The 19,458-nt window shown below is 43.9% G+C and overlaps 1 protein-coding gene across 1 annotated transcript in view; it reads left to right on the top strand.

Moving 5' to 3' along the window:
• greb1l (GREB1 like retinoic acid receptor coactivator) overlaps positions 1-3,128 on the top strand; it is a 50,152-nt gene extending 47,024 nt beyond the window's left edge. The window contains exon 33 of the mRNA XM_084327818.1: positions 239-3,128. Coding sequence (XP_084183944.1) covers positions 239-402 — 164 coding nt within the window. The 3' untranslated portion in view covers positions 403-3,128. The remainder of the gene's footprint in view (positions 1-238) is intronic.
• The last annotated feature ends 16,330 nt before the right edge of the window (positions 3,129-19,458 follow it).

Raw genomic sequence — 19,458 nt, 5'->3', positions numbered from 1 at the left:
AGCAGCTGTTGGCTGTATAGACCACTTCAAGTAATGTTCTTTTCCTCGTGAAATTATCTGAAAGATCAGTCTCATTGAATAATCCTGAAAATGGAAGTCGTGTTAGTGCTTAATCTTGCGGGAAATTACTTTTCCTCGTACCATTACTCTAAGAATCTGTGTATTTGTTGTACCGTGTGATTCTGTGTTTCTTACCGGCTCGGATATCTGACCTTTTGACCCTCGCCCTGATCCCCAGGTGCCACACTGTGTGTGATTTGCCAGGACCGCAACTCCCTGCGTCAGACCATCGTCAGGCTGGAGCTGGAGGACGAGTGGCAGTTCCGCCTGCGAGACGAGTTCCAGACGGCTAACTGCAGCGAGGACCGGCCCCTCTACTTTTTGACCGGCCGCCACGTTTGACCCCCAGAACAGCCCAGGGCCCCTCCTCTCCCACAGAAACACAATCAGACCTGAAGATATACACTGTTTCCAGATCGGCAAACGTCAGAGCAATCATGATTCCTATCATTCCTATGGAAAGTTGGAGGGGGATATTCTGGGGGCAAAACAGGCCCAAAGTGCTGTATGAATGGACACGTGGCCATCAAATTACTACAGGAATCTGCACCGCTACAGTGGTCTACACCGGCCACTGAGGACTGATCAGTGCATATCTTAAAGGGGAATGCCACCGATTTCAAGAGTTCACGTTTGTTTATTCCCGCGCCCCTGAGACGGAGCGTCCCAGAGGTGGCACTCGGGTACGCACCGACAAACGTTACCTTGCAAACTAGAGGGTAGAGACGACAGCAGGGAGCGGGACGACCACCGCCTCCATTCAAAAAGACTGCGCCCGACGGAACAGGTGCAGCATCCCCTGCAGAACTGTTGACGGAACTAAAACGCACTGCTTACATTGTGTTTCCAGGGTTTGGACAGAGAGGTGCACGTTCACCGATATGGACCAGACCGTCGTGGGCACAGAAATGATACCTGTGAATTCTTAGAATGGGTGTCATTCCCGTTTTAACTCAGGCTTGTTTTGTACCAAGCAAGCTTGTTTGCAACTGAAAGAAACTCTGCTGTGAAAAAGCCACATCTGAAAACGATGGAACATTTTGTTTTGTTTTGTCTGCAAAAAGACAAGACTGTTTCTCGCTCTCTCGTCGATAATGTGACTATTTGAAGATTGTATACTTGGACTGTGACTGCAGTGTGTCCCATCCTGGACATACTCTTTTATCTCAGGGTTTTAAAGAGAGGTACAAAAACAGTTACTGGGGTAACCCGCCTGCTTTTCTCCTTATTCTGTGTATTCATGTATTTTTCTGTTGTGTTACCCAAGGTATGGTACCATGCTCACCAAAGACAGCCTCACCTGGACCTTGCCTTTCACCTTACATGCTCTCCTCTGCATTCACCGTGCTCTGCATACTCCATTAGGCTCTTTGATCATTAGAAATGTAATGCTCATGGAAGTTACCAGGTCTTCATCGACTGCCATTGTATCGGCTTCCTATCATCACTCTTAACGGTCTTAGAAGAGTATCAAATTCGACAGCAAGTAGTGGATACTTCGGTTGCGATTACAAACGGCAAGCCACCTGCAAGAAAACTCTCTCTCTCTTGTGCCTTTGTGATATTTATATGGCATCAATTCCAGAACGTATCCGTGGAGGCAGCCCTTTTGGATATATTAGCCAATCAGATGGAGCGAAGGGGGCAGTATGAAAGGACTAGTTTACCAATCAGATGACCAGTTCTCAACGGTTGACATTTATGACACATAGACTTGTACTGAATTTCACACCATGCAGTGTATGCATAATCATAGTGAATCTCACAAAATCCAATGTGCGATGTAACAAACAGCCTCTATACTGCCAACTGTACTGTTGTTGACTGAAGTAACAAACAGCCTCCATACTCACCATCTGCACTGCTGTTGACTGTGGCTGTAGTCTGTGATAGTCAATGTGAACCACCCATACACCTTAAAACTAGCCATATAACTTTCAGTTGTCGTCCCGTCCTGTCCCCCCAAAGAAAACACAAAAGATAATCACGGGTTGTATACTGTCAGCAGATGACCAGTTCAATTCATATGTATACTTGAAAGTGGGAAGGAATGTGTGTTGTTGTTTTGTTTGTATATGTTATTGCACAGGGTTGTCCAAATATGCCTTATGTGATCCTACACATGTCACTGGTAGTTCAAGTCACTCATTTTACGGACCAATGAGAATGAAGAAACACAAATTAGCTACAAGGGGGAGAAGTATTGATTGTCTGAGTGAGGCAAGGGAAAAAATTAAATCATTTGATTTAGGACTACTGTTGGTTGTTTAAAGCTTTGTTTACATTATTAATATATTACACCAACCCTATAATGACTTGAGGGTTACTGATATTTTTTAGTATTGTGTACCTTTTACCATTATATTTTGGTCATCTTTTCTGCATTTTGTTTTGCGAAGGCAAGAAGAAGAAGAATCTACCTAGATGTGTTCCGACCATGTGTTTGTGTCCCTCAGCGTTCTTGTGTTGGATTTTTATTGAAAATGAAAATCAGGTCCTATCACGAGGGATTCTTATTTATTTTGACAAGCATTTTGGACTGATAATCATATTGAAGTGTAATATTTGATTTGCATGCTGAGCTCGCTTAAATCAAGGGAGTGTGTGTCCTCTTCAAAACCATCCGCAAAGGGCTTCGCACAGGACCCAAGCGGATGAGTCTTTCATCTACTGAATGTTAGGGGGGGGGTAGGAAATGTGAACTTGCACTATACTAACTTGCCAGCAGCAAAAATAATTCCTGATAAATGAAACGATGAAATGAAGCTCCCCGTATACGATTGCTCCGTAATAAGACAGACGCTGGTGACCCCGCCCTGTTATGTTTCGTCATTCAGCTCCATTGATAGAATGTGTCTTGTTTGATAACGAATTGAACGCATAACATAATATGTAACTTGCTTCTCACAATCCTCACCGAAGCATCAACTCTCGTACGTTTTGATAGCGATGTGGCCCAGTGGTAATCTTGGCATCTGGGTGATCTACCTCATGTTTGCCATTGTGGTTGTGTGGGCTGTGTGTGAACATATGAATTTGGATCCATGCTTTTGTTGTTGGAATTTTATGAATGTAATAAAGTGACATAAAAAGAAGAAATGTAGATGTTATTTTTTCTTTCCCCAGAACCAATGCAATTACAGATGATACTGCAAATAGATGATAGAGCTCCTAACTGCACTGTTGAAATGCAGGGAGGATCCTCCGGGGCTCTGAGTGATAATCCTCTGCGCGCACACACGCACTGGAATCATCTGTTCCTAACAAAAGATTTGGGCCCCTCGTTGTTTGTATATTAGGAAAATCTCTCTCTTATCCTATTGCCTTTCCATTGACCATATTCACAGTGATAATTTTGCTCTTATATCGTGCTCAGGTTGGGATTCCTTTCCACCCTCTTCCCGTGTGAATTTGGTCCATTCCACTCCGTATCCATTTTGTTGGTACAGTTAATCCCAGTTCAACTAGAACACCTACACTCATGCTTCGGAGACTGTGTCTCTTTTCATTTCTCTCATCTCACACCCATTGTGTAAAACACATCTCTGCTGCTTCAGCATAGAAAGCATATCTATAGTTTCAGCTAGGCCACCTCTGCAATGATTCAACATCAGAAGACTCTTATTATCAAGAGCATAGATGGATTTTCAGTGTCTTAAGGGCACAAGGGGCATTGTTGGTCCATGGACAGTACCATTTCAGATTGCGAGAGGTAATATTAGAACAGCGTTTTCATCAACCTCCGGCCCCTCTGTGGTGTAACACCAGGCTATTTCGAGTCGGCTGCATTGAGGCTATAGGTAAGAGCAGGGAAGAGAGGGCCAGTGTGCTGATTCCTGCACTTCATAATTGCTCTGTTGGGAAAAGTAGTAAGATATTGGATCAAGAGTCAAAGGGGACTTTTTCGGATACAGCAAAGAGATTCATTTTTGGCAAACTGGGAAGTCAACGTTTTAGAAAGTGGCAACGGGTTAATTGTCTCTAAGGCATAGAACCAGACGTGTAGCACATCCCTCTCTCATCTTTATGGATCCACTCAATATTTCTGCAGAGCACATAGTCTATTTGCCCTGATTTTCCCATGTGATTCTTTCTCCTGAGAATTCTCTCTGACATGTATTTTCTCATTTATTAAATCCTCAGGCAATGTGGTACTTACTGTAACACAGCAGCACTGTGAGTACATCTGCTGCTGTATCACGCTATGAAACACAAGTAACCGAATCTTATTACACTGGTTATTTAATCCTAACACATGTAGAAAGTTTATTTGGAGGGGTGGGTGGGTGAGGGATTAGAGTCAGCCTACGGTCAGATCACATCCACCACCACTGTAGCACATCCTGTAAGCGCTTCGCACCAATGAAGCGTGGAGCCCATTCCAATAACTTAACCCTCTCACTACCACACTACCAAAATGGTTAACCCTTTCACGGCAACAATACAGAATGTTAACCCTTTCACTGCCACACGACAAATGGTTAGCCCTTTCACTACCACACTGCAGAAGGTTAACCATTTCGCTACCGCACTGCAGAAGGTTAACCCTTTCGCTACCACACTACAGACAGTTAACCTTCTGTAGTGTGGTCGTGAATGGGTTAAAACATGTAATGAGCACATGGAGGGTAATAGGGAGGCAGATGTGACCGTGTCATGTGATAAACCAGCTTCAGTGGCCAGCTGTCAAATGCCACCTTCAGGGGATGCCTGAGTGTATATAAAGGGGTGAAGTGGGTGTGAACGGGCTGTCTTAAATACTTCGAAGCTTCGTTCGATGGGCATGGGATTCGAATATGAAAATAAAATTGGATTATAAAAAAAAAATATGATAATTTTTTTGGGTGCAAAATCAACTCTGCCTCTCTTTGTTAACTACAACAAGCAATGCTGTTTGTTATTTAAGATGAGGTCGGACTCGGCACTGACAGATTTGTGTTCATTGTGCTGCTTTTATAAAGCCTCAAATGACGGCTTACAAGATGTAAAAAGGTTTAAACTTTACAGCAGTGACAAAAGTTGAACAAAGTGCTGTACAAGTCCTGCAACATAAAAAAAATAAAAAATAAGATTTTTATTTAAAAAAAAAATTATGTCGAAGCTTCGAATTCAAATCGAATCTCGGCCCCGAAGCTTAGAATTCCAAAAAAAAATTCGACGGTCAGCCGGATTGAAGCTTAAAGGGGCACTTCGCTGAAAAACAACGTTGATTTATTTTGTACATAATCTTGAAGTATCTTTCACTTCATTTATATCTATTTCTATGATCGTATAGTCTTTTACCCTTCTCTCTGCATTGTTTTGTATTTCTGGTGTTCGGTTCTATTAAGGAAAAACGCAGACGAGGTGGTCTGAAATCAAACAAATGGGGTGTTTATTTCCATTTCTTAATAAACCACAGCTATGAATCAAACAAGTACAAGACCTTTACTGAAATCTAATCGTCTCTTTGATGTGGCAGTTTTGTCCATGATCTGATCAGCTGGGGCCGATCAGAGCCGTTTCTCCGGTGGTGGTGTTGTTGTCTCTCGGGTTGGCCATGACAACACGCGTCCTCTCTTAGTGGTTCCTGGTCGCCAAGGCAACCTTGGTTTTCGGTGAGTCTCAGCGCTCAAGCCGGGAGCGCTTGATTTCGTCTCTCTCCGTGGCGGGATCTCCTGCTATGAGGCGCTCCTCTGTCATCTGGTGTCAGTGGCTCTGAGTCTCCGGCTCGGCTCTCGAGCTCCGGTTGGTGAGTCTTCAGCGCTCCCCTCCTGTCCAGGTCTGTCTCGCTCCAGGTCTGTGTCTCAGTCTGTCGTCCATCTCCATCAGCCCTGCTTAAAAAGGGAAGAAAGAACTTCCCCCAAAAGCCCCCGGAGACGTGTGTCCCAGGGCTCGGGCTTCTCCATTGGCCAAAGGATCTCCTCGCTCGATGACACGTCAGCCTGGTCTGCTGACACACCGTTACACAATAGAATCCGCCTGGCTGTTAGCAGTTAGCCATTTCTATTACATTTCCTTATTAGGGGATCCTTTCAGCTCCTCTCTCCGTGAACAGATTAATTGCATACGTCCTTTTCAACAGAAATAATATACTGGTTTCTTGATTAACCATTGACCAATACTGTATAGTTTTATCTTTTAGCATTAAGAGATTTTATTCTTTATTGTCTAAACAGTGACTAACAGTCTTTTCTTCAGTTCTGTCCACATTTTACTTTATTTGATTGAACTATTTAATGTTACATCCTACTGTTTGTATTTCCTATTCTAAAGTAATCTGTAATCTAGTTTGTAGCTCTATTTGATCACTAAGTATTTTGTTCAGTATTAACATTAATTTACAAACAATGTCTTTGTATTTGGTTCACTTATTGTCAACTTTTCATGCCTGCCAAACCTATTTATCTAAGGTGATTTGGTATGACAGCTCACTTTTAACATAATGGTCCTTGCTTTACATATGTGTTGCAATATTTTCTAAGGCCATCTAACTAATCTCTCTGACAAAGCCATTAGTTTTATCTATTTCCTTAAGGTCTAAAAACCGTCTAGTCTTACTATTAGAGTTAATGTGTAACTGGTGGCATTCTACTTAAATTCCAATATCCTGGAGCCTGTGTGGTATGTCTTAAGTCAATCAAATCTGATGTGTAAGGGGAGATTCCAACCGTCTGGTGTTTCCTTTCTGACCTCTGGGCCTTAGGTTTTCTGAGCAGCTGCCGTGTCGTAACCTGAAATTGCTTAGCTAGTGTAAATAAACCTTTGACCTCAACTGTATTTTCAGTTGGTTTCCTGTTCTTCAAAGATAATTATCTCCTTCCTCTTTAGTCTCTTACCAAATAGGTCCCGTGGGGGAAATGGGTCACCCAAAGTAAGCTTTTGTTCTTCTTTAGCTAAAAGTAAATACCACTCCTTTCTGCCCATCTCAATATAGTCCCGAGGGGTCAGTTTATGACCTTAATGGTCCGGCACCTGGTCGGGGGAGTCACTGTGTCAACCTCTATAAGCCTGGGGCCACAGAGAACACCAACATGGGGTTTTCAAGTGGCCCTTCTGTCAAATCAGCATTTCCGTCTAATCATTTTGTACAGTTCCGTTGATATTTTCATGTTTCATTTTGATAAATTCACGACAATCCACCCTTAGTGGGTTTCATAACCCACTATATAGCACCAATGTTCTAAATTAAACATGTTAAAACCATAATTACCATTTTTGCTAATATTTTCAAAAATTTCAAAAAAATCCAAAATTTACACAAATCGAACTACCAAACCCATTCCCATCTGTACAGTTACAAAATTCATCATTTCACCTACCTTTTCTTCTTGCACAGTTATACACATTATCAGTTATTTATACGACATCCAGTCTAGGTCCGTTTCTTTATACAAAAAGAACATCGTACCATTTTATCAGCTTTTCTAATTATGACTATACATTATCCATGTAATTAGCTTCAATGTGTCTGTTTTGTGTAATTGACTCTGCAAGAAAAGATTAATACATCACACCAATAAAAGATTAACACTCTAAACATTGAGGGAGATTTAAACAAGCAAACAAAAATCATCTCTTCTCCTTGAAAAGACCACTGAGGCCTCAATTATTCTTCGCTTTCATCCTTGTCAGTTATCCCTGTTTAAACCTCCTGAGGTCTTTACTGCTAACTCGTTTTGACCGTTTCCTTCTTGTTGTATTTTGTGCTAACCACAGCCTCTTCTTTGTTGTGGGCAGTTCTTGGTACTGCTCCGATTTTCCACAGAAGGAAACGATTTTCCCTTTGTCCTTTTTTCATTTTGGATTGTTATTTACAAACACACAATAGATTGGAAACTTTTATTTTCGCAGATACATCTTTACTGTTCTGCATTTTGACAATACATTTTTCTCCAAATTAGTTATGTTAACATTCAATCAAATCACCTTTGTCTCATTTGTTTTTGTGCTGTACTATTTTACTAGATCAAATATCTCAAGTTCAACACAATACTACTTCCACCCTTTGAGAGTGGAATAACCATTATATTTCACTATCAATACCTTGTTTCCAGACAGCCTCCTTGGTCTGGACAGCCAGCTCTAGACGAGGCCAATCACCAACAGAACCTATGTGCATGGCAACAAACCACAGTCCCTTTAAACACACATCCCACACACTCCGCCAGCCTTCAACAAGCCGGTGCAGAGTCTCCCATAAGTCAATTATCAAATTCACATGTCTGCACCCTACATGAACACTATTTGGCCAATGGCGACCAAAACCTACAGAGCTTACCTATAGACAGAGAAAAACATTTCCTCAACACTTACCATACCCCAAACCGTGACACAACCCCCCAGATTCTACATCTGGACTCTCAATGAGCGGAAAACAAACCATGAACCAGCTCCCGTCCACTCTCAGTTTCCAGCTCATTATCTCAGACTTTCCTACCAGTCCCGCTGTGTCACCACCACCTGCTATCCCTGACCGGCGAGAGATCCCTCCCAGCCAGCCAGTTCCTAAACAAAACAGAGTGTTAAAACAAAAACAAAGAAAATTTCAAACAAACAAAAAATTGTGAGTGCCTTCATGCTACACACCCATCCAACAGAATTAACTATCCTCTAGAGGCAAAATCACCCCCGTAAAAACTAAGAAAGAAAAATTAAAAATCTAAAAAGAAATTAAACAAAGAAATTTAATGTTTTTTTTTTTTTTTTTTTTTTTCCTTGACCACCCTTGGATCAAGTATGTATAATCACTACTATAAATAGTCCTTTGTTATTAACCCTGTCTAATATTAAATGTTCCATTGTTCCTGTTTAAAACCATCATTTTTGTTAGTACGATTAGCCCATGCAATTTCCAGTTACTTCATCCTTCTACAGCCCCAACTTACCCTTGTTAGTCTACCAAACCGTTTTAGTAACTTGCACACCTAATCAACCCTTTTACCCTATCTATTTATCTCCGTTTCTATTTTTATTCTAATCAGTTGCATTTTTCCATTTTTATTTATTAATAACTCTATTTTCTCGAGCACTTTCAGCTTTGTTTGTGCATTCCCGCTTCGCTCTTATTCAACCTATGACCTTTGCAGACACAACCTCTTTTCACTCCTTCTGAGAATGACCCAACATTCCGCAAGTCCAGCAGGTCTATTTTCTGATGAACTCATGCTGTCCGTTGGACTCTCGCCATCTATTGGACCCTTGCCGAGCCCGCCACCCTTTGCCACATGATCGAGCGAGATGGCCGATCTCTCCACAATTCCAGCACTCAGCCGATGCCGGCCATCCAGGCGGTCCCAGTTTACCACGACCCCAGCAGTCTCTCGGCTGGCATCCCACAGCTCCCGCCAGGTCTACCCCTCTCCTGTCCTCTGGTTGTATGTCCTGTTGCCTGGAGGAGAGAGGTGCATACCTGTCCTTTTCTGCTGCCGTTTCTCTGGCCTTTTCTTGTTGGGAGGGGCCTGGAAACTCACCCCTCCTGCGGTTCTGTTCACCCTGTCGCGGCCCAGTTCCCTGTCCGGGCAACGGAGCACAGGGCACTCCTTGATCACGGCGGCCTAGGTCTGACGCCCAAAGCATGACATCACGAACTGTACCACTCAACAGTACATTCTTTTCAGCCAGTTCTTGCTCCAGTCTCTGCATCTCGTGTGCGGCTTGACCAAACGCCCGCTCTGTCTTCCTCAAGTCTCGATGAACCGCCTCATGTCGTTCGAACGCTTCTACAAACGCTCTCTGTCTTTCTGGAGAGAGGCACGTCATCCTCTCCTCCTCCTCCACCCTGTCCCTCGCTGGCTGGCTCCTCGTCACCGGCCCACGCCTCTCATCCCGGCTTTGGTCTCGAGGGACGACTGGACATGGGAAACGGGTGGGCTGTAGAAACTGTTTGTGTATAGTTCCATACCTGCTGTCGGTCTCTGTTCCAACCGTACGGCCAGAGTGGACTTCGTGGGACCGCTGTAACAACGCTGCTCTTCTCACTCTCTTTCTCTGTCCCTTGGTTAAACTGCAGTCACCTGCAATGGACACTCCAGCATGGATCGGTTCTGGTTGGAGTAATACCGTTGTCTCTGGTTCTTTCTCCTCTGAGACCCCCTGTATTGGAACCAAAGTCATCATTTCAAGTCCTTCTATCGTACTGGTCACATGAGAGAAGTCCATCCTATTCCAATCAATCAGAATATCATCACTGGTAAAGTCTATCTGGGAAATGTCTGCAGAGGTTCTCGGCTTTCTCCCACCAACGGCCTGACTACTGAGGGCCATTTCTATATATATATATATATTTTTTTTAATACTACGGGTTATTGAAACAGACTGATTGTTTACTCTCGTTTTTGTTATTCTATTGTTATTGCATCTAACGCTTCAGTTGTTCCTATCAATGTTCCACTAAGGTGAACTTCCTGTGTAACCGTCATTCTCTCCACTTTCAAACACTCCTGCAATAACCGTTTGAAAAAACAAGTTTCTCCGTCTCTCAAACTATTTCTACCTACTTGAGTTAAAACACTCACACTGTCAACTTTTTACTGTGCAGACAAGGATTGATAACTGGCCTATCATTCATACTTATACCAAGGCTTATATAGCCGTTTCCCCAGTTGGTTATCGAAATCGTCAGAGCCCCATCTGTCCTGCCGAGCACCTGTGCAGAAAGAAAGCAAAAACACCCAAACTTAACATCAGTGGCATTTCCCTTGTCATTCCCACTATCTGTTATGCATTGGAAATGTCGGGCAACACTATACTAATATTTTTAGAGAGATTTGGTGTGATCTGTTTGAATATAACGATACAGCTTAGCTTGTTTTTGTCCGTTCCTCCAACAGGAAAACTGGAGGTTTCCAATCCTCTGTGTGTTCCTTTCATATGATCATCTGGAGAATCACAAACATTACTTCCACACAACCTATCAATTCTAACAATTTTTGTAAACCTGGTCCTTCATCTGTTCCAATTTCATTTTGCTTTGTTGAATCCGTCCATTCTGATCTTATTTCATACTTTAAATGACCGCTTAGCGTATTGACTAAATATAAATGTAATATTAACTTCGCCTCACACCTTTCATACAACATCAATTTCATTTATACATCCACACACTTCGCTTATACTCTTACACACTTCCCCCCACAACACCAAAAAATCCTTTTGGTGTTGTCTTCTGCTTCCAACCACCATCAAGGGGAAAAAAATAAATGTTTAGTAACTTAGATCACTAAACCCCTGACCGTCATATAGCCCAGTTGTTCATGTTATTAAACTCATGGACACCAGCACTATACCTTACTGCAATATCCTCCCAGATCCTTGAATTCACAAAGAACCGATTTCTCACAGCCGAAAGCGTTTTCCCCTCAGTTTCGAACCTGAATGGAAACACCCCAAGCTCCTTTTCTCAAAGAATATCACAACTCCTCCTACCATCACCCGCACCTAGACAGGCCAGCGCCCCTCCGGTACGCACTCCACACACATAATAACAACGCAGTTCAAATAAACATCCACGCCAATAACACCCAATAACACACAACATGCCGCAAAGCTAACCCTGCTTCCAAGGACCCCAACACGGGTCCACTACCCAACCCAGCAATGGCCTGCACACCCACAATCCATACTCAGGCAAGCCATTGAGGGGGGGGGGCACACATGGAGAAAAGAAGGGAGAGAAGGAGAATCACAGGGAGAAATACAAGGAGAGACAGAGGGGGGGCGGAGGGCAGAGAAAAGGGAGGGAGGGGGAGAGGGATACAGGGACTGAGGGGGGAAGACAGAGACGGAGGAAGGGGGGGGGGGCTCTCAATTCAACCTCAACTATAACTAAATCTTTCTAGAATCAATTAGCAGACTTTACCGTATTGCCTGGTCCAGCTAACCCACAGGACTTCAAACACTATCTTCATCATCTGCTGCCAACCTTAACTTAAATCAAACCCTACTTTAATCAGACTAAAAGAGTCTGCATGGAGTTCCTAATATCTAACACTATACCTTAAATCTTACTGCCGGGGCACTACAACCTGAATAAAAACACCTATGCAACCCTGGCAGCCCAACAGTATCAAGCAGGTAGCTAGAGATAAGGGAGGGGGAGATACCGGGAGGGAGAGAGAGATAGAGGGAGAGAGAGGGAGAGGGAAATACAGACAGAAGGAAATAGACAGCGGGAGGGAGGAAGGGGGGGGACACAGGGGAGAGAGAGTGGGAAGAAGGGAGAGAGAGAGACATACAGAAGGAAAAGGAATGGGGGGTCCTCCCATGTAATCCTAATTTAGAAAGTAAACACTACATTAATATAACCAATGCTCTAAGCCTTACCATAAAGTCAATCTACCTTGAATAAATCTCCCTTTGTGAACCTGTTATCTCCACAAAGTCAAGCTGGGAGAGAGGGATAGAGAAGAGAGAGGCAGGGAAGGAGGGAGGGAGGGAGGGAGGAAGGCAGGGAGGGAGGGGAGAGTGAGAGGGAGGGGAGAGTGAGAGAGGCAGGGAAGGAGGCAGGGAGGGAGAGAGGGATGAAGGGAGAGAGGGATCGAGAGAGAGAGAGAGATAGAGAGAGGCAGGGAAGGAGGGAGGGAGGGAGGGAGGGATCGAGAGAGAGATAGAGAGAGGCAGGGAAGGAGGGAGGGAGGGAGGAAGGCAGGGAGGGAGGGAGGGAGAGAGGGAGGGGAGAGTGAGAGAGGGAGGAAGAGACACGGAGGAGAAGGGGGGGGGGTTCACGCAAGTCTCGTCACAGCACACCACGTCGCTGTTTTCACTCCAACTAGTCTCGTCCAACATCGCCCCCTATAGCCCTTCACTGTCTACTGCCCTAACAAAAGCCCATAGTCCATCCCCCTTGTACTGACCGACCGTGGCGTGCATGCGCAAACCGACACATACCGTCTACATGTTCCAACCACCAGACACTCATCAGCTGCCTATTATTGGAACAAACCATCCTATGTAAAGTTACAAACAAACCCACTCATCCACCACATTTCTACCCCACTAGCGCCATCATACTGGGCCCACAACAAATATTGATCGATAACTAAACAAGTATATACATTCGTCATCAAAAACTGGAAAAACCGATATAAAGAACTACAAATTTCCAAAGATGGTCGCCACCCTAAAACCAAAAAACCTATAAAAACTACAAAAATGTCCGCTACGGCTCCCCGTTTACATGCGAAGGAGAGGTGTAACAATCAAAGAGGCAACACCGCCCCCTGCTGTAATGTTTAGCACATCACCACTATTGTACTACAGTACTCACAACGTCCTGCAGGAGGCACCCTCACCCTCCCCCACAAGTGCGTCATCACGCAGCACACCACCACCTGACGTCAACTCGACGTCTCACCTCAATTATAAACCACAATCCCCAGAATCCCTCTATACCGGAAGTTCCTGTCCGCGCCTCCCTAAAGTCCCGTGCCAGCCACCAAGAGTAGCAACACGCGATACTCCCCGAGAGTTCAATCATGCTACATTGTTAGCACAGGTAGCTTAGCATTTTAGCTTCGTTAGCTCAGTACTGCTAGCTTCGTTAGCCTAGTTTAGCCACTACCATAACTTCTCCTAAACGGCCCATTATCCTGTTGATTCGAGCGGCACAACACATCGCGACATTTACGTAACACAGTTATACCCCGCATCATAACTTTAATCCTATTTAGCCCCAGTTTACAGAACATATATTATTATCTTTATTCTAGTTCGCTCGCCCGTTTGGCCCCGCCTGGCCGAAATACACAGTAATTTTTTTTTTTATCTTTCTTCCCCTCCTTTTTCCCGATTTCTCTCCCATCCCACCCTTCCTGGTTGTTGCGTACTTTCCCCTACTGTTGGTCCGGGAGACCGGAGACTGTCACATGCTTTCCTCCGACGCATGTGCAGCCTGGGGCAGGCCAACCTGGCCGCGCAGGTTCTCACCGGGGAGAGTGTAGCGTGTGGGAGGCCACACTATCTCTCCTCAGATCCAACCCTCGCTGAGCAGGCGCCCCGACCGAACTGTAGGGGTCGCTGTCCACAACGCCCAGGACCCACCCTTCAGCTTTCCCACCCTCTGATACAGCCAATTGTATCAGTGCGAGGGGCCAGCCAGGCTGATAGCAACGCCGGGAGCTGGATTCGAACAGACGAATCCTAGTGTCTCCCGGTGTTGGTGACGAACGTAATCTCCGTGCGCCACCTGCCCCCCCAATACACAGTATTTTAAATCCAACGCTCCCAAAAGCCTAGGCGTTCCTAGTGACGTCATCAGCTCCCAGAACTCCGTTTATTTCGATCCCTACTATATTAAATTTAGACCTTTATACCACAGATTTAAAAATTTTCAACGAACTTCACACATCATTTTGGTTCCATCACTCTTGCCATTCACTCAATTCACTCGATATTGCAACACAGCGTCCATACGTTACTGCTGCCGTCCCGCGGCTAACGGAGCCAGCTAAATAAATGCCCCATCCCAGGGACAATGTTACGGTTTCTCCGCTGCCGTCTTGGTCACCAGTGTCCCATAATAATACAAAAAATACATTGGCATTCACTCATAGCTTCTAACATACATCCATCCCAACATATATACTTAGCAAAACAATGTCCTATTCATAAGCATACTATTCATTTGGCCACATTCATTCTAAGCGCATTTCCTACCTCGCCCATTTCACACAATTCTTTCCTATGTTCTAATCACAAGCGCAGTTCCTTCTTTCAAAGTGCTTCATACATCTACCGAGTTCTAGTAAATCCGCCTTGCTATACCCCGAGAAACCCGCTCCATTCATGTATAGTAGCTCGTGGAGAGTTTTGTAGCGCCTCTTGCCGGCTTGAATCGGAGGTTTAGATGGTCAAATCGTTTGTTTAACCATAATTTCCATATTTCCTACTTTCCTCATTCCTCCACGAGTTTGATGTTCTTCAGATCTGGACCATAGCCAATCTGAGCCTAAATGACGTCGGATTTGTCTCGACAATTCGCCTATGGAACGTCTTCCAAAAGTCCATTGTTCAGCGTACCGATTCTAAGTGGGCTCCTAACTCGCTAAGCAAACTGGCACGAATCCCTAACCCTCGGCTGTGCGCGATCTGAACTAAATACAGACATCCATATCCTCTCTTTACTGGTAGTCACAATACTGTTCGATGAAGGGCTTGAAAATCCACAATGGTACTCTTGTTCCTCCGTCAGCCGTTTCCCAGAGCGGGCCCGGTTCTGACGAGTGAAAACAGTGCCTCATTTAACCCGTTCATCAACCAAAAACGTCACTTATCCCCAGACCTTCAATTGTTTCCCTGAACAATTCCTTATTTATAGCTCCATAGTTGCTTATAAACACTTCATCTTTCGCCTCATTACTGTACCGTTCACTCGGATTGCGCCCCTTTCCTTCATTACATTAGTATCGATTCTACCCAGACTAGTCTTACCACCTCTGGCATTGTACCAATCTTAGGCATTCTAACCGAACACCCCTCAATACCCTAACCTTAAGTGCTGCGTTGGTGTGCGGCCGAAACCAGAGACAGTAGGTCGTGAATCCTGGTTTCTGGTGTTCTTCCGACATCAACCCATTTTTTTCTGGTCCATTAGCCTTCACTTTTCCCCATAGCAACCCCAATTTGAGACCGCTCAACCTCCACCAAATTTTAAATGCATCTTTATTACTTACCTTCAAACTCGCTGTCCTCGGCTGAAGAGGCGAAGGGTTAATCAGTCACAGAGGCGTCGATGAGGGCGAGAATCTCTCGGTCCATTTTCCAGAAGTAGCTTTTCGTCGTCTTCAACCGGCTTTGGTCGAATACAGCACGGGTCACGGACCAACTGAAGTATCTTTCACTCCATTTATATCTAAGTTCTGTGATCGTATAGTCTACTCTTCTCTCTGCATTGTTTTGTATTTCTGGTGTTCGGTTCTATTAAGGAAAACGCAGACGAGGTGCTCTGAATAAAACAAACTGGTGTGTTTATTTCCATTTCTTAATAAACCACAGCTATGAATCAAACAAGTACAAGACCTTTACTGTAATCTAATCGTCTCTTTGATGTGGCAGTTTTGTCCATGATCTGATCAGCTGGGGCCGATCAGAGCCGTTTCTCCGGTGGTGGTGTTGTTGTCTCTCGGGTTGGCCATGACAACACGCGTCCTCTCTTAGTGGTTCCTGGTCGCCAAGGCAACCTTGGTTTTCGGTGAGTCTCAGCGCTCAAGCCGGGAGCGCTTGATTTTGTCTCTCTCCGTGGCGGGATCTCCTGCTATGAGGCGCTCCTCTGTCGTCTGGTGTCAGTGGCTCTGAGTCTCCGGCTCGGCTCTCGAGCTCCGGTTGGTGAGTCTCCAGCGCTCCCCTCCTGTCCAGGTCTGTCTCGCTCCAGGTCTGTGTCTCAGTCTGTCGTCCATCTCCATCAGCCCTGCTTAAAAAGGGAAGAAAGAACTTCCCCCAAAAGCCCCCGGAGACGTGTGTCCCAGGGCTCGGGCTTCTCCATTGGCCAAAGGATCTCCTCGCTCGATGACACGTCAGCCTGGTCTGCTGACACACCGTTACACAATAGAATCCGCCTGGCTGTTAACAGTTAGCCATTTCTATTACATTTCCTTATTAGGGGATCCTTTCAGCTCCTCTCTCCGTGAACAGATTAATTGCATACGTCCTTTTCAACAGAAATAATATACTGGTTTCTTGATTAACCATTGACCAATACTGTATAGTTTTATCTTTTAGCATTAAGAGATTTTATTCTTTATTGTCTAAACAGTGACTAACAGTCTTTTCTTCAGTTCTGTCCACATTTTACTTTATTTGATTGAACTATTTAATGTTACATCCTACTGTTTGTATTTCCTATTCTAAAGTAATCTGTAATCTAGTTTGTAGCTCTATTTGATCACTAAGTATTTTGTTCAGTATTAACATTAATTTACAAACAATGTCTTTGTATTTGGTTCACTTATTGTCAACTTTTCATGCCTGCCAAACCTATTTATCTAAGGTGATTTGATATGACAGCTCACTTTTAACATAATGGTCCTTGCTTTACATATGTGTTGCAATGTTTTCTAAGGCCATCTAACTAATCTCTCTGACAAAGCCATTAGTTTTATCTATTTCCTTAAGGTCTAAAAACCGTCTAGTCTAACTATTAGAGTTAATGTGTAACTGGTGGCATTCTACTTAAATTCCAATATCCTGGAGCCTGTGTGGTATGTCTTAAGTCAATCAAATCTGATGTGTAAGGGGAGATTCCAACCGTCTGGTTTTTCCTTTCTGACCTCTGGGCCTTAGGTTTTCTGAGCAGCTGCCGTGTCGTAACCTGAAATTGCTTAGCTAGTGTAAATAAACCTTTGACCTCAACTGGATTTTCAGTTGGTTTCCTGTTCTTCAAAGATAATGATCTCCTTCCTCTTTAGTCTCTTACCAAATAGGTCCCGTGGGGGAAATGGGTCACCCAAAGTAAGCTTTTGTTCTTCTTTAGCTAAAAGTAAATACCACTCCTTTCTGCCCATCTCAATATAGTCCCGAGGGGTCAGTTTATGACCTTAATGGTCCGGCACCTGGTCGGGGGAGTCACTGTGTCAACCTCTATAAGCCTGGGGCCACAGAGAACACCAACATGGGGTTTTCAAGTGGCCCTTCTGTCAAATCAGCATTTCCGTCTAATCATTTTGTACAGTTCCGTTGATATTTTCATGTTTCATTTTGATAAATTCACGACAATCTCTCACACACAAAACTGTTTTGCAAACAGTCGTTTAGTTTGACATTTATTTAGATTAGATTCAAATGTATTGTCATTATACAGCACAAGTAGGCTACAGTACAACGAAAATAAGTTTGGCATCCAACTAGAGTGCAAATGTAACAGTAAAGTGCAATAGTAATATACAGTGTACAGGTGATTAACCTGGGTATAAAATATATAAATTAGTACCACTGAGTATAGTGCTTAGAGGAAATGAGTTTGAATATGGCCACCAGTCCCATACTAGGACCGCTACTGTTCCTAATTTATGCAAATGTCGTCAGCTTGTGACTGCAACTTGTTCCTGTTTGTGGATGACTCAGCCCTACTGGTCTCTGACAAGAACAAGTTACAGGTTGAAAAAACCCTCAGCTCGGAACTAGGCAAAATCTGCATATGGCTCGCCGACAACAAACTATCATTACACATGGGCAAAACAGAGTCCATTCTCTTTGGTTCAAATAACAAACTCAGCAAGACCGACGGCTTCTCAGTTACAGTGGGTGACAATATTGTCACAAGGAAAGATGAAATTACCTATCTGGGTTCCATCCTAGAGGCTAATATTTCCTGTGACAAAATGGCATCCAATGTAATAAAAAAAAGTCAACCAACGAACTCGATTCTTGTACCGGATCTCCTCTCTGGTAAACAAGAATACCCTGAAGACTCTGGCAGGAGCACTCATTCAAGGGTACTACGACTATGCTTGCACCTCATGGTACCAAAGCACCTCAAAGGCACTAAAAACCTAATTACAAACATCTCAAAACAAACTAGTCAGACTACTGCTTGACCTGACTCCTAGAACCCACCTCACCCCTGCCCACTTTGACAACCTAGGATGGCTTAGAGTAGACGACAGAGTACAGCAACTTGCAATGGGCCTGGTCTACAAGATACACTACACGACCAAGGTACCCATGTACATGTCAAAATACTTCCCAAAGGTCAGTGAATACCACGATCACAACACCAGAGGGAGCTCCACAAATCATGTTAAACCCAGATTCGGCTCAAACAAGGGACTAAACACGTTTCGCAATTATGCCACATCAATGTGGAACGCCCTACCCAAAGCTGTAAAGGAATGTGAATCACTACCAACTTTCAAAAACACTCTCAAAGAACACATATGGGAGACTGTAATTCGAAACTGGCCCCTACAAATGTCCTAACCCAGTTGTACAGTAAATGACCAAGTATGGCTTTGTCAGTATTCCAATGTACAGTGTCCCCCACCCCCCCCCCCCCACCTCCAATGTACAGCCCCCCCCCCCCCACCTACCCAACCTCCTCCAATGTACAGTTTCTACGTCAAATGTATATACACTCTTTTTCTGGACACTTTTTGTATCACAAACAGTACTGTATTTGCAAATCTGGTATGTCATAAATGTATAGATGTAGCAGTACTGTCTATCTGTATGTCGTGTGTGTATGTTATGATTAATTGAAAATGGGGGACCCTGATGTAAACAAGACGAAAGTCTTTCTCTGGTCTGCATCCCCTTAACAATTGTATGTATTGAGCTGTACTGTACTGTACCCATTCTGCAATATGTTAATAAACTTTTCAATCAATCAATCAATCAGTGATGTCATCAGAGGACACAATCCTTGTGTTGCGTTAATTACAGCTCAATGAAATCATATAGATGAAGAAATAGCAATACCTATTGCAA

The sequence above is a fragment of the Notolepis coatsorum genome (assembly GCF_963971535.1).
Source record: "Notolepis coatsorum genome assembly, chromosome: 13".
NCBI lineage: Eukaryota > Metazoa > Chordata > Actinopteri > Aulopiformes > Paralepididae > Notolepis > Notolepis coatsorum.
The sequence above is the reverse complement of the archived record's forward strand: the minus strand, read 5'-3'. Positions and strand labels throughout refer to the sequence as shown.